The sequence below is a fragment of the Danio rerio genome, chromosome 13, assembly GCF_049306965.1.
Source record: "Danio rerio strain Tuebingen ecotype United States chromosome 13, GRCz12tu, whole genome shotgun sequence".
In the NCBI taxonomy this organism is placed as follows: domain Eukaryota; kingdom Metazoa; phylum Chordata; class Actinopteri; order Cypriniformes; family Danionidae; genus Danio; species Danio rerio.
Window position 1 is genome coordinate 3,771,538 of NC_133188.1, and position 20,657 is coordinate 3,792,194.

General features: G+C 38.0%; 1 protein-coding gene and 2 long non-coding RNA genes across 11 annotated transcripts in view; 2 read left to right on the plus strand and 1 right to left on the minus strand.

Annotated features, from left to right (window-relative positions):
• Nucleotides 1-19,217, plus strand: part of qkib (QKI, KH domain containing, RNA binding b) — a 179,827-nt gene extending 160,610 nt beyond the window's left edge. For 2 of the 9 annotated variants that reach the window (XM_073920532.1, XM_073920534.1), the window contains exons 7-9: nucleotides 1,222-1,308; nucleotides 7,856-7,933; nucleotides 18,522-19,217. In XM_073920532.1, coding sequence (XP_073776633.1) covers nucleotides 1,222-1,308; nucleotides 7,856-7,933; nucleotides 18,522-18,538 — 182 coding nt within the window. In that variant the 3' untranslated portion in view covers nucleotides 18,539-19,217. Of the gene's footprint in view, nucleotides 1-1,221; nucleotides 7,747-7,855; nucleotides 7,934-18,521 lie in introns of those variants that run through there. The other 7 variants (XM_073920533.1, XM_073920535.1, XM_073920536.1 and 4 more) reach the window with 4 other exon arrangements.
• LOC141377096 (uncharacterized) lies at nucleotides 5,571-7,807 on the plus strand. The gene is made up of 2 exons (XR_012389088.1): nucleotides 5,571-6,115; nucleotides 6,186-7,807. It is a non-coding gene; the product is annotated as an uncharacterized lncRNA (long non-coding RNA).
• LOC141377098 (uncharacterized) lies at nucleotides 10,679-13,603 on the minus strand. Its single transcript, XR_012389090.1, has 2 exons — nucleotides 11,544-13,603; nucleotides 10,679-11,465 (listed from the first exon to the last, which is right to left on the minus strand). It is a non-coding gene; the product is annotated as an uncharacterized lncRNA (long non-coding RNA).
• Nucleotides 19,218-20,657: the final 1,440 nt, after the last annotated feature.

Here is a 20,657-nt window from a genome sequence, read left to right on the forward strand (position 1 = left end):
TCTGCTGCTGTAGCTCATCTACCTCAAGGTTGGACATGTTGTGTTTTCAGAGATGCTCTTCTGCACACCTCGGTTGTATCGAGTTGTTATTCGAGTTACTGTTGCCTTTCCATCAGCTGAACCAGTCTGGCCATTCCCCTCTGACCTCTGGCATCCACAAGGCATTCGCACCCACAGAACTGCCGCTCACTGAATATTTTATCTTTTTCAGACTATTCTCTGTAAACCCTAGAGATGCTATGCCATGTTTAAAGTCACTTAAATCAGCTTTCTTCCCCATTCTGATGCTCGGTTTGATCTGCAGCAGATCATCTTGACCATGTCTGCATGCCTAAATGCACTGAGTTGCTGCCATGTGATTGGCTGATTAGAAATTTGCTTTAACAAGCAGTTGGACAGGTGTACCTAATAAAATGGCCAGTGAATATAAATAAATATAACCACACAATGACATTTTCAGTGTCAGGAAACAGAAATCTAGTCACTTTAGTATACCTAATAAAATGGCCGATGATTATATTTATACTTAATATAATATAATAATATTATATATATATAAACAGTACAGGAATTTTGTATGATACTTATATACTACAATAGGTTTTATTAATATTTTGCATAAGATTTAGAATTAATTAGATTTTACATTTTATAAATATATTTATATTTTTTATATATATATATATATTATATTTTTATATGCAATTTTTATATGCAATTTATATCTCTACAAAACTCTTTGCATTTCAGGATAAAGATTTAGATCGCTTCGTTAAAATATAAATTCTTACAAAGAATATATAATGTACATAAAAAGCTATATAGGGACAGTTCACCCAAAACGGAAAATCCTGTCTTCATTTACTCGACTTTACTAGCGTCTTCCTTCTGTTGAACACAACAGAAGATACTTTGAAGAAAAACCTGTAACCATTGACTTCCATAGTATTTGTTTTTCCTACTATGCAAGTCAGTGACTACAAGTTTTCAGCATTCTTCAAAATATCTTCTTTTGTGTTCAACAGAAGAAGGTAACTCATAAAAGTTTGGAGGGAGGATAAATAGTGAATAAATTCCCATTTTTGGGTGAACTATCCCATTAAATACTTAATACTGCCACACAACAGTCGTCCTCTCATATAATAACATCAGCTAACAGCATGACTAACACTAACAGGATGTTCTAAGAGGAGATTTTCACCCTTTCTTCTCTCTATACAGCGTCCTCAAAGGCCGAAGAGCTGCCCCTGTACCTGGGCTTTCAGACCTGTCACATTCCCATCACAGTCCAGCGCGGAGAGCCAACTGGTCGGCCTCCCTTTTAAAGTTTCTTTTCCCCACCCCCTTTCAACAAGCCCCTCCCCCTCACTGCAGACACGCCCCCTGCCCTGACTCCCACTTATCGGACTGGCTGGACTCCCCCGGCCTCCTTCATTCTGTCTGCTTTCATTCGGTTTTGTATTTTTGTTTTCTGTAATGTGATGGTTGTTTTTGTTTTATGTGTGTATAATGATGAGGGAGACAAAGCACTGAGCCCCAAACTGCTGCACAAGCCTTTCTGAATGAGCCCATGGAGGAGGGCAACATGAGGATGGTGAGGGGACGGTGGGGCTCCTTAAATTGGGATGACAGAAAACAGGAATCTGTTAAAAGCCAGAATGTTTACAGAGCAGTTTTAGGACAGTTTAATGTGTTATGGTGGGGGGGGGAAGATAGCATGGTCTCATTATATAATCGTTTAGAACAATAATCTCTTTCTGCAGGATTAATCAAGCTTAATAGTGAATGTCACAGTCATATAGTTTAACCCAAAATTGAAAGAAGATATTAAAAATATCCTAGCAGGCACAGCACGTCAACATGACATCAGATTCATGTTGTACCTCAACTTTGTGGGACTTCAGACGTCAGAACCCAACGTCAGTGTCCAATGTACAACCTAAAATCAACCAAATATCAATGTCTAATGATGTTATAGCTGGACGTTGTGTGGACGTTACTACTATGACGTCTATCAGATGTTGGATTTTGGTTGCTATACCTGACCAATGAATGTCAGTATTTGACATCAATATGTTGTTGGTTTAAGATGTTGGCTTGACGGTGGATTTGGTCACTTTCTAGCTCAACCTAAAATCAACCAAAAATCAACGTAATTTGACGTCATTATTGGACGTCAAAGTAACGTTTTCCTTAGAAGCTGACTAGACATTGAATTTTGGTCACCTGACGTCATGACTTTTTTCAAATATCAGCATCTTATGATGTTAGAGCTTGATGTTGTGTGGACGTTACCACTATGACCTCTATCAGATGTTGGATTTTGGTTGCCATACCTGACGAATGAATGTCAGTATTTGACATCAATATGTTGTTGGTTAAAGATGTTGGCTCGACATTGGATTTTGGCCACTTTCCAACACAACCTAAATTCAACCCAATATCAAAGTCATTTGACATCATTATTGGACGTCAAAGAAACGTTTTCCTTAGAAGCTGACTAGACATTGATATTTGGTCACCTGACGTCATGAGCTTAATCTAACCTGATATTAACATCTTATGATGTTACAGCTGGACGTTGTGTGTACGTTCCCACTGTGACGTCTATCAGATGTTGGATTTTGGTTGCCATGCCTGACCAATAAATGTCAGTATTTGACATCAATATGTTGTTGATTTAAGATGTTGGCTCGACGGTGGGTTTGGTCACTTTCTAACACAACCTAAAATCAACCAAAAATCAACGTGATTTGATGTCACTATTGAGCGTCAAAGTAACGTTTTCCTTAGAAGCTGACTAGACATTAAATTTTGGTCACCTGACATCACGACTTTATTCTAACCAAATTTCAACATCTTATGATGTTAGAGCTTGACGTTGTGTCAACGTTACCATTATGACATCTATCAGATGTTGGATTTTGGTTGCCATGCCTGACGAATAAATGTCAGTATTTGACATCAATATGATGTTGGTTCAAGATGTTGGCTCGACATTGGATTTTGGCCACTTTCCAACACAACCTAAATTCAACCAAATATCAACGTTATTTGACGTCATTATTGGGCATCAAAGTAACGATGCCCTTAGAAACTGACAAGACATTGAATTTTGGTCATCACAAGTCACGACCTTAATCTGACCTGATATTAACATCTTATGATGTTACAGCTTGCCGTTGTGTGGACGTTACCACTGTGACGTCTATCAATAAATGTCAGTATTTGACATCAATATGTTGTTGGTTTAAGATGTTGACTCGAGGTTGGATTTGGTCACTTTCTAACACAACCTAAAATCAACCAAAAATCAACATGATTTGACGTCATTATTGAGCGTCAAAGTAACGTTTTCCTTACAAGCTGACTAGACAATAAATGTTGGTCATCTGACATCACGACTTTATTCTAACCAAATTTCAACATCTTATGATGTTAGAGCTTGACGTTGTGTGGACGTTACCACTATGACGTCTATCAGATGTTGGATTTTGGTTTAAGATGTTGGCTCGACATTGGATTTTGGCCACTTTTCTACACAACCTAAATTCAACCAAATATCAACGTCATTTTACGTCATTATTGAGCGTCAAAGTAACATTGCCCTTAGACGCTGGTTAGACAATGAATTTTGGTCACCTGACATCACAACCTTAATCTAACCTGATATTAGTGATAATAACGTCCAAAAAAAAAACGCAACCTAAGTAAAGTGAACATACCAAATTGATACCATAGCCAAGCGCTTAGCAAGCGAGCATCATTAGCCAGAAATAAGTCAGGGGAGTTCATCAAGATTTACCTGATCTCAAACTTCCCTCTTGCCCTGCAAACGGGAGGGAGCCCAGGGCTCGAGGTTGTCATAAGCTCAGGGCTCTTTCCCGGGACAGCATACCAAACAAGCTTTATAATCAATCATCAGCTAAGTGTGAACTCTTGACATGGTTTTATGTTCAATCCACTTAAATTTGCAAAATCTGATAGTTAACTTAATTCCTTCACGTTTTCCCAACACAAATCAATTGTGTAGAACCCAGATTTTTGTACAGTACACACTCTTGAACAGAAGCAAATAGCTTGTTTTTACTTGCGTCTACTGAACTGTCCTAAAACCTGCTCTGTCTGACTGTCCTGTGTGTTTATTTCCACCTGAGGGCCACCAATCCTGCCACTAATTCCCCAATCGCCTTCTTTATTCCTCAGGTGTGGCTTTCCCCACGAAAGGCTAAATGCATTACCCAGGATCCTCACTGCGCCCCTCATCCTATCCGAGTGTTAACATTGACACGCTTTCCTTTCACAGCTGCCTTGTTGTTTTTTGAGCGATGTTTGTCCTGGCCTAGCAGTCAGTCACACTCGCTCCTGTTGGTTTACACTGGCTATTCCTCACACTCGCCTCGGTGCCACTGACTGCTACGCCCAAGGAGAAAAAGATCAAATTGTAATGCTTTACTAATCACTTAAAGGAACAGTTCACCCAAAAAACGGCAGGAAAGAGTTTTGTTCTTCTTTTAAACACAAAGGAATATATCTTGAAGAAAGCTGAAAGGTGGCACTTCACTTGAAGGGGTGTTCATGAAACCTTTCAAATCTTGACGCGTCACATGAATGTGATTTTATACATGCGTATAACAACTGTCATTAAGCATTAAATGCTCAGTGTTAAAGATGACATTGATTGTTGACATGAAAACTTCGATGATGATCTAAACAAATGCATCACAACCTGATCAAGACAACGTGACTAGTCATAAATCTGTCATAAACATGATTGCCATGAAATCATATTTGATTTATTTTTCACCTTAACTACAAGCTGAATTTGTCATTAAAATATAATTAAACATCAATGATGCTCTTATAAACTTATTTGACTCAGTAATGACGCTTTTCATGAGACACTTTAATGGCAAATGTAGTTTATTTCACTGAAAACTTGATCCGAAAAATATTTATGATACAATTATAATGGCTCATGACTATGGAGTCAGAATAGACTCAATAATAATTCACGCAAAAGACACGATGTACACATGCGTAGCCAAATTTAGACAGTAAATAAGAAGAGCGGAGCTGCGGCAAAATAATGGATAAAAAGAGTGACGATATGGTCAAATAAATAAATGTAAAAAAGTGTGACTGCTGCTTTCTCTGTTCGCCATGCTGGAGGGGAACAGTCTGCGCAAAAGAAGCGCATAGTTGGTTTCATTGAATACAGCTCTCATCTGATTGGCTAAAAGGTACGAGTAGCCCTGACTCTGCCAGGAAAGTCTCAAAAATACACACACACACGTATCCAGGGGGGAGTCGTACGTGAAAGAGGATTTGCACATTCTCATTCAGGATGAACTCGCAAGTTTTAAACATTCAAAACTTTTTGTACACTCTTATACATTGAAACGTATTTTAGGAAAATGTATTTTTATTTTGTGCACGTGAATTTTTTTTGTGAATATAAATAAATATTTTACGCACGCGAATTTGGTTTTATGCACGTGAATTTGGCTACGCATGTGTACATCGTGTCTTTTGCGTGAATTTTTTTTGAGACTTATCTGACTCCATACATGACAACCATGTTTATTTAAGTTATGTTGTTTTGGTCATGTCAAGTCGTCATGACAAAGATGAAGACCGGTTGTGAAGTATTTGTTTATGTCAAGTTGTCATAACAAACAATGTCATCTTTGCATTTAAATGCCATAACTATGACTATAAAGCATTTTATAGATGCACAAACTAGGGCCAAAGTTGGCCCATGGTAACCCTTGATTTGGCCCTCCGTCCCATCTGAGAAGAGGGGGAGAACCATGGAGATGGTTTAGGTATTATCATTTCAGATTTAATGTAACCTTTTATGCATTTGTTTTAATGATAAACAAAAAACAAAAGTGACTAAAAATTAAATGTTTCCATGTAAATGCTGTAGTTTACTTAAAAATGTACATACCATCACCTGACGGATAGAGGACAATGCAGAGACTTTAGTGAGCGAATCAAGGCAATGGCCGATTCAGCACTGAACCACACTGTTATAAATATGATTATATTTTTATTGCAATAAGATGTAATTAAAAAGTTATATGAGCAAGGTGTAGATGTATGCACAAGAGTAGCAGTGGGTTTGAGGCTGCAGGCAGAGTGGCTTAGTGTCCCACCAGTGACCAGTGGTGTAGCGCTAGATGCGGGGGATTATTGACGCCCAGTTAATTATTGAAATCACGCTCAGTGGGGTGGGGAGTTGGGTGTGACGGTCACAGAAGTGTGATATTGCGTTTATACAACAGTTTGACAGCATAATCATGTGTATAAATCTAACACAAAGAGTCTCAAGTATCCATATGTATGAGGAACTACTTTCTTTCGCCATTCATTCACATCTACAGCTGACCCTCAGAATAGCATAAACTGTTGCTACTTTACAAATTTCAATGATTCTCTTGTGTAATGTCAAAAATTATGACAAAACAGGTGATTTTGCTCACATTTTAAGATTATAAGGCTGAACAGCATGAAATGCCTTCAGTCTACTGAGATTTCCCAGTATTTCTCTATTATTTCTCGGAATTTCACAATAATTAACCCAGGAAAAGCTAAAGCAATGCAAACACTGGCAGATTACTATGGTATAAGTAAAGCACTACAAAGTACAAAAGAGAGAGATCAGCTTAGAAAGTCACTTACCTGATTTAGAATAATTTATTTAGCTGTAGTTTGAAACGTACACTGCGAAAATGCAGTTTTTCTCCCCTAAGGATTAATTATGTGGTCTCTGTCGCCATCTTGTGGCAGAACATCAACCGTCTTTGCTCTGCTTAGTATGACAGGTTGATGGCCGCCGACGCGCTGTATCTCCAAATTTATAAACATTTAAAATAGGCACTATCCATATAAATAAACTGCATAGTTGCAATCTAAACAGCTACAGTCTCACCTTAAAAGCCTCAAAAGTACATTATGTTGTCCAGCAGCTGCAATAACTGTCAAACTGTAGTCCTTTGCTTGCCACTCGTGTGGCGGAGGAATACACAAGGGTGAAGAGGCTGTACGAGTGCTGTTACTTTAATATTGCAAGGCTTTCAGCCAATCAGATTTGAGAGCCAGACCGAACTGTTATATAAACTGCATTAGTTAATACGATTTAAAGTAATACTTTCTTTTTACTTATAAATATTATTAAATAAATTCGAAAATTACTCAATGCAGCTTTAATGTGCAATAGTTTGGTATAGTTATCTTCAGCCCACGGCTCTCAATGGTATTTGGTTTCTGGCCCTTCAAACGAAAATGTTTGGGCGCCCCTGATATAAAGTCTTATGAACACCCCTTTAAGTCAAGCCAGCTGAAAACCTGTAACAACTGAACTATTAAAGTGGGAAAGGCAAATATAATAGAGGTCAATGGTTACAGGTTTTCAACATTCTTCAAAATATCTTCTTTTTGGAAGAAATGAACTCAAATAGGTGTTAGGCAAGTAACAGAATTGTCATTTTAAGGTGAACTATCCCTTTAATTCATCGGCGTACATTTCTCCTTATTATTATTGTTGTTTTTTATTGTACTCCAGCACACGTGCCTAAAGGTCTCTCCCTCAGAGTGACTGTATCAGTATTATATTTAAAGACGCCGTCTCTCCAGCTCAAGATGACGTGGCTATAAAGAGCGTCTGTCATAAAAGCTATGCGAAGAAAAAAAAAAAAACATGAATTTTGTAAAAACACATGTCAGCGGTATTTACATATGGGAGAAAGAAGAAGTATTATTTGTGCCTTATCTTGTATAATTTAAATGATTTTTGTTCTTCCATCTGTCTGATCTGATCTGTTTTCTGGTGATGTTATTGCAATCCAAGCAGGTGCTGTGGCAACTAAAGTTCGAAGGCACGAACTGCGCGTCCATCCTTACCAAAGGGTAGTGACCGCAGAAAGAGGTTAGTTTAGTTCATGTGATTGTGTTGCCATTGCTAGTAGCTACTCACTGTTGGTCCTGATCTGTTGTGAAGCATGTGAATACAGCACACTCTGGTTAATATGGTTTAAAACACACACACACACACATATATACGCAGTTGAAGTCAGAATTATCAGCCCTCCTGTGAATTTCGTTTTTAAATATTTCCCAAATGATGTTTAACAGAGCAAGGCATTTTTCACAGTATTTCCTATAATATTTTTTCTTCTGCAGTAAGTCTTATTTGTTTTATTTCGGCTATAATAAAAGCCGTTTTTAATTTTTTAAACCCCGTTTTAAGGGCAATATTAAGGGCCCCCTTAAGCAGTATTTGTTTTCAGTTGTCTACAGAAGAAACCATCATTAAACAATGACTTTCCTAATTACCCTAACTTTACCCTAATTAACCTAGTTTAGCCTTTAAATGTCACTTTAAGCTGAATACTAGTGTCTTGAAACGTATCTAGTCAAATTTAATATACTGTCATCATGGCAAAGATTAAAATAAATCAGTTATTAAAACAATTATGATTAGAAATGTGTTCAGAAATTGGGGAATTATATAAAGGAGGGCTGATAATTCTGTCTGCAACTGTACACAAACACACACAATCTCTCCTGCGCAGGTGGAGTGGTTGACTTCATTCCATTATTTTGATGACCTTATGATTTCAGCATGATGTTGATGACAAATAATGGAGCTATTCATGTGAACACGGGCTTTATTCACCCCATTACGCTTTCTAGTTTTCTCTTAGTTGCGCAAACGGTAAACAGGCTTTTCATATATTGAATAGGATTCATCAGGAATTAGTTTTTTCGTTTCCGAGCGAGCTGAAGTGATCATTGGTAATTGCATGTCATGCGGATGTGCAAATAGAACGCCGTCACCATAGCAATAATGCGCGTTAACATCTGTGCTCACTATCAGCAGGTTATAGGCTTTTCAAAACAAAGCAGAGACAATAATAGCAGGAAAACCTTAAAGATGACGTTCTGTGTTCAGTGTTAACATGCAACTGAAGTCTGAATTACTAGCCCTCTTGAATTATTGTGTATTTTTCCCCAATTTCTGTTAAGCAGAATGATTTTTTTTTAATAATAATAGTTTTAATAACTGATTTCTTTTATCTTTGGCATGATGACAGTTCATAATATTTGACTAGATATTTTTCAGCTTAAAGTGACATTTAAAGGTTTAACTAGGTTAATTAATGTATTTATTAAGTTAAGCTAATTAGGCAAATCAATGTATAATGATGGTTTGTTCTGTAGATAATTGAAAAACAATATTGCTTAAGATGGCTAATAATATTGACCTTAAAATGGTTTAAAAAACTGCTTTTATTCTAGCTGAGATAAAACTAATAAGTCTATCTCTAGAAGAAAAATATTATAGGAAATACTGTGAAAAAGTCCTTGCTCTGTTAAACATCATTTGGGAAACATCTGAAAATATGAATCTATTTTTTTTAAATATTTTTATCTAGTTTGTTTTGAGCTAAGGATTCTAAATATGTAATTATTTTGAGTCTACGACTAGCGGTTTAGGAGTTATTGGCACTAATGCATTGATGGGCTCCTTAGCGCCATCTACTGTCTGATTTGGACGATTCATGGCAACTGTGCAGTGGCGCACATTACTGACCAAGTGTCAAGTCTCTAGGTCTCAACCAAAACTACATTCATTTATTTTCCTTCGGCTTAATCCCTTAATTATTAGGGGTCGCCACTGCGGAATGAACCGCCAATTTATCCAGCATATGTTTTACAAAGCGGATGCTCTTCCGGCTGCAACCCAGTACTGGGAAACAGCCATACACTTTTGCATTCACAACCATACACTGCAGACAATTTAGCTTACCCAGTTCACCTATAGCGCATGTCTTTGGGCTTTTGGGGGAAATGGGCACCTGGAGGAAACCCACGCGAACACAGGGAGAACAAGCAAACTCCACACAGAAATGCCAACTGACTCAGCTGAGGCTCGAACCAGCGACATTCTTGCTGTGAGGCGACATCCCTATCCACTGCGCCAACGCGCCGCTTGTTCTGTACTTAATTGAAAACAAATAATGCTTAAGGGGGCTAATAATATTGATCTTAAAATGGTTAAAAAAATAAATAAAACTGCTTTTATTCTAGCCGGAATAATAAAGAAAAAATAAAAAATATTATAGGAAATACTGACGTAAAATTCCTTGCTCTGTTTAACATCATTTGGGAAAGATTTGAAAAAAATCATTCACAGGAGGGCGAATAATTTTGACTTCAACTGTATGTAATGGTGCAAACACTGACATGTCTCAAACAAAAATCCAAATTTGTAAGTTAAAATTAGACTTCATATTAAGGATGGGACAGTATATGGGGAGAGAAATGACAGATTTCAGCTTTTAAGGAATTTGATTTATTTGAAATATTTCAGATTAGTTTGAGTATTTCAGTATCTGTCAGCTGATTGGTCAAGATCTGCTTGAATATTCAAGTGGAAGGCAACTTCTGATTGACATTTGATTGACACACTGCAACACTGCTTTTCTGATGGTGCGTTCACACCAGGCACGGCTGTGAGTCAAGCGTGAGTTGATTTACATGTTGTCAATGCAAAGGCGTGAATAGACATCCTGCGGCGTGATTCATGCAAATAAAGTTGCCGTGAATTGAGCATTTTGTGCATTTGATGCACTTAACGCGCGATTTGCTCAAGTTGGAATATCTCAACTTTTGCTGAGATCCCCGCCACGTTAACCAATCAGGAGCTTGCTCCTGTATGGGGCGTGAGTATGACGTAGTGCCTGTTGTGTGTGTCCTGAGGGGAAATCTTCCTGTCGACACCAGACAACAGCTCATCAAACTGGACTGGGCTTAGTCTGAAGCACTGTTGAAAGCTTCCATCATCCAGGTACAGTCTCTGGAGGAGTTGATAAACTCACAGTGCTGTGTGGATCTATGCAAAAAAAAAAAAAAAATTAAACAGCTGAATGGAGCATACACTAACCTTTATCCCACTTATTACACAGCTACTTGACACAAAAAAAAAATTGTACTGTAATAGTGTATTATAATTTTTAATTAAAGGCAAAGCTGATAGATTCTGATAGAGCTGTGTGGCTGTAAAAAGATCTAATGGACTTAGACATGGCACCGAACAAATAGATGCTGTTTTTCAGCCTTCCTAAAGCATTTAAAGCACAGCTACACTCTGAATAAAATTCATGTTAGCAATGAAGTCAGTCAGAGGCCCCACCAATGATGCAAATCCACATCTAATATAAGCGAATTTGACGCGCAAATGAAGTGAGTAAACTCAACATGTTCACGCATCTATTTACAGGGATTTATTCACATGTGCCGCATCTGGTGTGAACACAGCATGACTTTTTCTTGTCCAAATATCTCCAATTTCTTAAATCAAGAGGTGTTTTCTAGACAAGCAAAGCATATTGTCTTGTTTTCAGAAATAATATGCCAAATTTAAGTGAGTTTGTCCTTGAAACAAGCTAGATAATCTGCCAATGGGGTAATTAAAATAATCTTGTTTTTGATTTTGGTATAAGAATATTTTGCGCACCCCATTGGCAGATTACTTTCCTTGTTTTTTTGTCTTAATTTTGACATATTATTTCTTAAAACAAGACAATATGTTTTGCTCGTCTAAAAATGCTTCTTTATGTAAGAATTGTTAGATAATTGTACTAGAAACAAGGCAAACAAATATAAGAAAAGGAAGCATTTTTTCCCATTGCAGTTATGAAAATTTAAATTGAATGGCATTTTAGCTCAAAAAAAGAAAAAAATTAAAATTAAAAAATGATTAATGGTTTATATATGTATATCTATATATATAAAGGAGTAACATCTGGCGTATAATCACCAATAATAATCAAGATAATGTTATAATATTTGCTCTATCAGCAACGCTCAAGTTGCAAGTTCTGCAAAATGATTAAAAAGTTTTTTTTTAAAAGCGTCTTAAATGTTTCATTAGTAATGTAGTTAAATAATTCATTCAATCGTCTACTTTTAAAACAGATATTCAGTTTGATTTTTATTGAATAATAAATGTTTGATCAGTCAATACACTACGTTGATATTTCCTTGTTCACATGAATTTAACTGCATATAAATTCAGTTTGTGCAGCCTATGTTCGTGTGTGTGTGTGTACACATGATTCAGATGTTTTATTTGCATAAACTGACAAAATGACTACAGATATCAAGCAGATCAGACAAGATTGCTTCCTCTCTTTCAGTGTTTTATTTTTCATACCATTTGTGTGTGTGCGTGTGTGTGTGTGTGTGTGTGTGTGTGTGTGTGTGTGTGCTATACATGTTTTTACATAACCCAGGGTTGCCCAAACTCAGTCCTGGAGGGCCGGTGTCCTGCAAAGTTTAGTTCCAACTCTAATCAGACACACCTGGGATACCTAATCAAGCTCTTATGCTGTGGTCACACTAGAGTGTCGGAGTCGTACGGCACTTCGAAAAGGGGCGGGATTAAACAAGACAACATTTAAAAAAAGCAAGCGATTGGTCAATATTTAAAATGTCTGCACAGAGAGGTCATGTTATGATCTTCGATTGGTCTCACGAAATCACATGATTCGATCTCGCAGGTCACTAAGCTTGAATTTTGCAACATAGCAGCCTGCGAAACTTGTTGCTTGCGTTTGCAGTGTGTTGCATTCGGTTGCGTATGAATGGAAGTCTATAGGGAGAAAAGTGCAGCGTGACCGCAGCTTTACAAGGCTTTCTAGGAACATCCTTGCAGGTGTGTTGAGTCAAGTTGAAGCAAAAGCCCTCAAGGATTGAATTTGGACACCCCTGACATAACAGAACTACTGCTTCGAAGAAAATCTACTATTGTAAATCCATTTTGCACAGAGCTTCCAGATTTCCAGTCTGTGCATTTGTACTGGACCACACGAATCACTTTTTGTTTTGATCTCAGCTGTTTACTTGTTTTATTATCATTATTTCCATCTGTCGATAACTGTGGCACAAGCCTTTTATTTTGCACTGAATATGAACGTCAGAATCATTCATCTCCTCTGCTTTTTGGTGAGCAGACATGTTGAGAAAAAGTGAAAACCTACATCAAACCTCAGACCATGAAACTGAAATGAGTCTTACGGTTGCCCACTGCCGAGTGGACGGATGTGAGATGCGACCGTGTCAAGAGTATAAAAGCATTTAAGAGAAGAAAAAAAAAACAAATCCACTTGATACATTTTTTATGTTTTACTGTAAGCTTCTTTTTATTTCTTGTTGTTGAAAAGAAAATAGTATTTACTTGTGGCTTTTTAAATAAATATATATATATCTAAAACAAATATATAAAGCAGGAATGTATATGAATTGTCAAATTCTACTTGTATTTTGGAAGAGATAGTTATGGTATTATAGAGGGCTATTTGTAGGAAAGAAAAAAGCATATGCATCATAGCAGCTTTATAGCACCATGTTAGAAAATTTCCTATATTTTTGGATATATGTTAGGGCTTTATATATGAATGACAGGACTTTTTCAATGTTTATATGCAAAAAAAGCATTTTATATTCTGTGTCCTGTGATTTGTCGGTAGTCTGCAACGCTGAGGGTAATGGCTAAAAATCCCACAGCTTGAATTTGCGATGCTATTATGCTAGAAAAAAAAAACAGTTGTAGTTTTGCTTTGTATCATTAAGGCCAAGATTTTTATGTTGTTGTAAATAGAATGAGAGAGAAAAAATGAATTTGAAAAGGCAATAAAAAATTTTATTGAGTAAAAACGCAGCAGTGGTTGTTTTGGCCCCTAAATCATTTCTGACTAGTGTTTTTTCAGTTCTTAACCAGCAATCATTGATCCTCCATCTCCATCATAAGCTGTGTCTTGTTCAGAACTCTAGTGTTTAATAGCAGTCGGCAATGAAAAAAACGAAAGGGATTCACACATATTCAATCACAGATCAGACTCTTACAGCATCATCTGAACTCTTCAACTGCATGAAAATTGAGTGTGCAAATATATATATATATATATATATATATATATATATATATATATATATATATATATATATATATATATATATATATATATATGTTAAATTCTAAATGTATAATAAGGCATAAAGTACATACAGGTGGTTGTAACCACAGAATAAAAGTCTGACAGGCTTATTGGAAGACTGCTGTGATAGTTTAAAGCTGACAGAAATGAAAACAGCTGAATGGAGTATACCCGGCTGGATGTACTTTATCCCGCTTATTCCATGGCTACTTGCCACAAAAGGTGAAAATTAAGCATAAAGGATTGTTTTGAGCTGTATTAGTTTATTATTCCTTTAATTAAAAGCAAATCTGATAGAAAGGAAAATGGCTAAATGAAGCATACACTAACCTACACATTATTCAGTTGCAAAATGGCGCCAAACGTGGAGTACTGTTGTACTGTAGGGCTTTTTTCTGTGAAAACAACTGTCTAGACGTACTTTATCCGACTTATTACTTGGCTACTTGCCACAAAAGGTAATACATTTTACACAAAACATTGCTCTGAGCCATAATAGTTAAATCTTTACTTTAGATATTAAATTTTGAATGTATTATGCAAGGGATAAAGTACATCCAGGCGGTTGTAATCGCAGAATAAAAGTCTGACAGGCTTATTGGAAGACTGTTGTGATAGTTCATTATTCTTTTAATTAAGCACAAAGCTGAAAACAGCTGAATGAGGCATACCCGGCTGGATGTACTTTATCCTGCTTATTGCATGGCTACTTGCCACAAAAGGTAAAACAAATTCAACGTAAAGTATTGTTTTGAGCTGTAATAGTTTATAATTGCTTTAATTATAGGCAAAGCTGACAGAAATGGAGCTGATGGAGTATACACTAACCTACACAGTATTCAGTCACAAGATGGCACCAAACACGGAGTACAGTTGTATAGACTTAAAGGGACTTTTTTTCTGTGAAAACAACCAGCTAGATGTACTTTATCCCACTTAATACATAACTATTTGCCATAAAAGATTGAAAAATAAAGAAAATTGACACAAAGCATTGTTCAGATCCACAATGGAGCATACACTAAACTTTTTGATTTATTTTGTCCCACTTATTACGCAGCTACTTGACACAAAAGATGAAAAAAATTTTAAAAAATTATACTGTAATAGTTATACTGTATTTGTTATTTAATTAAAGGCAGAGCTGATAGAAATGAAAATAGCTGAATGGAGCAGACACTAACCTTTATTCTGTAAAAACATCTGCTGGATGTACTTTATCCTGCTTATTACACAGCAACTTGACACAAAAAGGAAAAAATGACACAAAGCATTGTTCTGAGCTGTAAAAGTTTATTAATTAATGGCAAAGCTGATAGAAATGAAAACAGCTGAATGGAGCATACACTAACCTACATATAATTCAATTACAACATTGCGCTAATTGCTGTGCTGCTGTATAACCCTAAAGGGTTTTTTTTTTGTGAAAACTTTATATTGCTTATTACATGGCTACATGGCACAAAACCTTGTTCTGATAATATATAACGTATAATTCAGTCATAAGGTAAACGTAGGTAAACAGTTGGGAAAGAAATCATACATTTCATTAAGTTATATCTGCAAAATGGTGTCTTTTGTTCATGGCCACTAAAGAATGCTTCATTGTAAAATATATATATATTGTGCTACCTAAAAGTTTTTTAGTTGAATCAAATGAACTTTTCCAGTCATCCCAACTCACATCAGTCAGTGTTTTCTCTCTTGATTTCCTCCTTCTTAACATGCCTCCTCTGTCAGTATAGGCAGTTCCTCATGCTGTGTGTGAAATCATGCTTTTACCTCATGGTTTTACTAAATTGCAAAGATGAAGGCGTTCTTCAAGGCTCTCACATTCAGTCGGCCCACAGCAATGCTCCAGATACACTCCATGTAAAATACTTCAATCAATATTGTTCAACCAATAATACAAGCTTGATTTGAAATGCTATTTTGGCATTATCATCATTATTGAAAGTTTCAAGGTGACTTATTTTTATTTGTTACTGAGAAAGATGATAAGTTTAGATAAAGCTAAAGCTATTTTGTCGCAACTAACAGTGCAAAAAAAACGATATTACATTGGCGCGACATACAAAAGAGCACAACAGAAGCGATAAAACCTTCAAAAGATCAGTAATATGCATAAAAAAATTCTTTAGACCTGTGTGGAGTGCAAAATACAGTACACATAGTAAAAATAATCGATAATAACTAAACTATCTACACTTACTAGATGGTATTGGATATTTGACGACTGATTGGTTTCCTGCATACCTCCTCATTTTTAATTGGTCAGACAAACAGAAAGTCCGCCTATAAACACCATAATCAAAATGTATTTGTGTAGTGCTTTTCACTATAGACAATGTGAATAAACATGACGTTAATATTTATAACATACCAATAAGTTCAGAACTTAAAGTTGTTTTTAGCTGAATAGAACTAGACAACAATAGTTTTCACTTTGCGATTAAATAAATGAACAATTAAGTGTAATGGAGGCCCGCTAGCGAAGTACTATACAGGTAAACCTCACTTCTCTCACTTGTAACCCATCTGTCCTACTGCACCCAACCAACGCTGAGCTGGGATCAAAAGGGCAATTCTCTGAGTTGGTTGCTGTAACAAGCAGACTAAAGACCATGGCCTGTAACGTCTGTTGTTAGAGCACCTTTTATGGTCAGAGGAGAAAGGTTTACCTGCATAGCATTTCGCTAGCTGGTCTCCGTTACATTCACCGCTCTAAACCTCACTCCCATCCCGGACGAGCCCCCACGTTTAATCTACCGGTCCTACTGCACCCAACCTGCTCTAAGCTGGGATCGAACTGGCGATTCTTTGCATGGGAGTCAGTTGTTCTAACAAGTGAGCAAAGGACCATGGCCTCTAGTGTCTGTTGCTAGAGCACTTTTTGAGGTGAGAGTAATGAGATTTACTTGCACAGCTCTTTGCTAGCAGACTACCGTTACACTCACCCCCCTAAACCTCACTTTCATCCCAGACGTGTCCCTACGTGTAACCCACCGATCCTACTGCACCCAACCCTCGCAAAGCTGGGATTGAATCGGCGATTCTTTGCATGGGAGTCGGTCGCTCTAACAAGCAGGCTAAAGACCATGGGCTCTAGTGTCTGTCACTAGAGCAGGGATATCAAACTTAATTCCTGGAGGGCCGCAGCCCTGCACAGTTTAGTTCCAACCCTGCTCCAACATACTACCTGTAGGTTACAAACAATCCTGAAGAACTCAATTAGTTTGATCAGATGTGTTTATTTAGGTTTGGAACTACACTGTGCAGAGCGGCAGCCCTCCAGGAATTGAGTTTGACATCCCTGCACTAGAGCACCTTTGAGGTCAGAGAAGTGAGGTTTACCTGCACAGCACTTTGCTAGCTGGTTTCAGTTACATTCACCCCCCTAAACCTAACTGCCATCCTGGACGAGCCCCTCACATTTAACCCCACTGCACCCAACCCTCACTATGTGATCGAATCTGTGATTCTTTGCATGGGAGTTGGTTGTTCTAACAAGTAGACTAAAAACCATGGCCTCTTGTGTCTGCTGCTTGAGCACCTTTAGATGCCCGTGGAGTTAGATTTACCTACATTGCACTTTGCTAGCTGGCCACCGTTACACTCACTCCCCTAAACCTCACTTTCATCCAGGATGAGTCCCCATGTGTAATCCACCGCTTCTGCTGCACCCAATCCAAGCAAAGCTGGGATCGAATCGGCAATTCTTTGCATGGGAGTCGGTTGCTCTAACAAGTAGGCTAAAGACCATGGCTTCTAACGTCAGTCGCTAGAGCACCTTTTGGGGTCAGAAGAGGGAGTTTTACCTGCATAGCACTTCGCTAGCTGGCCTCCGTTACACTCCTCCCCTGAACCTCACTCCCATCCCGGACGAGCCCCCACCTTTAACCCACTGGTCCAACAGCACCCAACCTGCTCTGAGATGGGATTGAGGATTGAGGTTTACCTGCATAGCACTTCGCTAGCTGGCCTCTACTGCAGAAGTATTTTACATGAGTTTACATGAATGTGTGCTGTATGTACATAGAACTTTAGATGAAGTGCATGAGTGATAATAGTTACATTTTACAATAAAAAAATGTCCGTTTTTGCTAAATGTCGTTAAACTTCACATTTTGCAACTATTTCTAAAACCGTACAACAATACAGTCCACTTTTTGATGCTATTAGTACTGGACTGGACTAAGAATCTCCTGTATTATTATTATAATTATATGCATTATATTAGGGACCCCTCTAAAATACGATGGCTCATCCCAAGGGGCTATTTATCCCATTTAATAAATGTCAGATTCATCCATTTGACATCTAGCTGTGGGGCAACTGGACTGAATCAAGAGCCTACATGTGACCGTTTTATAAAAATAATACTTTTCATATTGTCATCCTGCTTTTCACTAGCTGAAACTAATCTCCTCTATCTTTTGTTTCCTTCCTCCTTTTTTCTTGTTTCCCTTCCCCCCCTTCTTTTCTGTTCGTTTGTCTCTCTAACCCACTCAGCCACCACTGGCAACTAACCCTGACCTTCTGACCTCCTCACCCAATGATGACCTGCCCATTACCTGCCTGCAGATATCACACCTCTGCCCTAAAAAAATCAATCAATCAAAGACAAAACGAGTATCTAAGAGCCGTCACAGCTTTTCCTACAGCTCAGCGGTTGGACACGGGAGTGGATCGGACGTTCCTGTCGCTGTAGATCTGCACTCTTTATAAGCAATAAGCAATAATGATTTGCCCCACACCCTCTTAAGTCAAAGCCAGAGCTTCACGAGACGGGAATGTTGAGGAATCGGAAGCGGATTGAACATCCAGCGTACCCCAAAACCAGAGGCGGAAGTGATCCTGCAGTTACGGTAATGACTCTGAATGTAATGCATGACGGTGAAGATGATGCATACACGTCTGTGCTGCATCGCTACGTCATACACGGTTTCAGTGACGTAAAAAAACAAGAGTATTTCCCTTTCTGGAACAATCTGACACTTTTCAGTGAGGATGTATAAGCCATGCTTGCCTATCTGCTGTACAAATGTATGAAGTTTGTAGATAAATGTTCAAAGAGTGGCGTTAACAACAAAAAACATGTACAGGAAGAACATTTTTATTATGCTCCAGAGAACGTATATTTTTACAATTCGTTATTTTATACTGTCAAACATTGTGAAGAGAACTTAAAAAAAAAAAGAACAATACCGAACCCTTTATGAAGTGAAAACAATCCAGTTTTCTGAGATTGGATGTAGACGTGGATGACCAAAACCGTGGCCCTCTCGATGTGCCGATGGGGTTGATGGGGAATTATCATTTAAGTGCCTTTAGCATTGTTCTCATGTGTTCAATACGAATGTCATCTTCAGAGGGCGAATGAGCAAACTTTGGCTACACTTCCCAAAAGCATCATAAGCATCACACCATGTGAAATATGCACAGTCGTGAAGAAGACTGTGACCAAAATGAATACAACATGTAGAAAAACATCTACAATTAATGGCAAATTTATCTACAAGGAATGACACGATGTTGTTATTCTGATATGGTTTAAGCAAGGGCTGTCTAAACTCGGTCCTGGAGGGCCAGTGTCCAGCTGCTTGCTTCAACAGACATGCCTGGAAGATTCTTGTATATCTAGAATAAGCTTGATTAGCTGCTTCAAGTGTGTTTAATTGTGGTTGAAATTAAAATATGCAGGACACCAGCCCTCCAGGATTGAGTTTGGACACCCCTGGATTAAGCAGTGTAATGGCACTAGCACTGATTTTGTTTACCTCATCTGTAGAAATCATATATATTCAATGATGAAGTGGGAAATAAAGTATAATCTTTACCTGATCTCACTGGGAATTCTAGGAAGTACATTTTGGTGTATTAGTGGCTATTTAACCATAGGCTCATTCTGAAAACTTCCCCCTATACAAGGGGTGTCCAAAGTCGGTCCTGGAGGTCCGGTGTCCTGCAGATTTTAGCTCCAACTTGCCTCAACGCACCTTCAAGGATGTTTCTAAATCCTAGAAAGTGCTTTATTAGCTAGCCCAGGTGTGTCTGATTGGGATTGGAACTAAACTTTGTTGGACACCGGCCCTCCCGGACCAAGTTTGGACATCCCTGCCTGCCCTATACACTTCTGGAGGTCGCGAATTATGTAGCCAGAGGAACACTTTGAGGCAGTATGTGGCCATTCCTTTTTGTGCTTACCAGCTGACCGCTTACCTCCGTATGGACTGCTTTCCCGTTGTTATAAGTTTGTCCTTTGGCTCCCCATGTTCGTCGAAGGATTCGAGAACCAGAGCGAAGTTGACCACAACAACAATGTTCGAGTCTGGCGAAGAACAGTTCCAGAAAGCGGTAAAGAAACAAAATCAGTGCTCGTGCCGTTACACTGCTTAAACCAGGGGTGTCCAAACTCGGTCCTGGAGGGCCAGTGTCCTGCATATTTTAGTTCCAACCACAATTAAACAAACCTGATCCAGCCAATCAAGCTTATTCTAGGTATACTAGAAACGTCCAGGCAGGCGTGTTGAAGAAAGTTGGAGCTATACTCAGCAGGACATCAGTCAGTCAGTCAGTCAGTCAACGTCTTCTGGTAGATTTACGAACAAGGGCAAATGGCACTCGCGAGAGAAATTTCAGATCTTT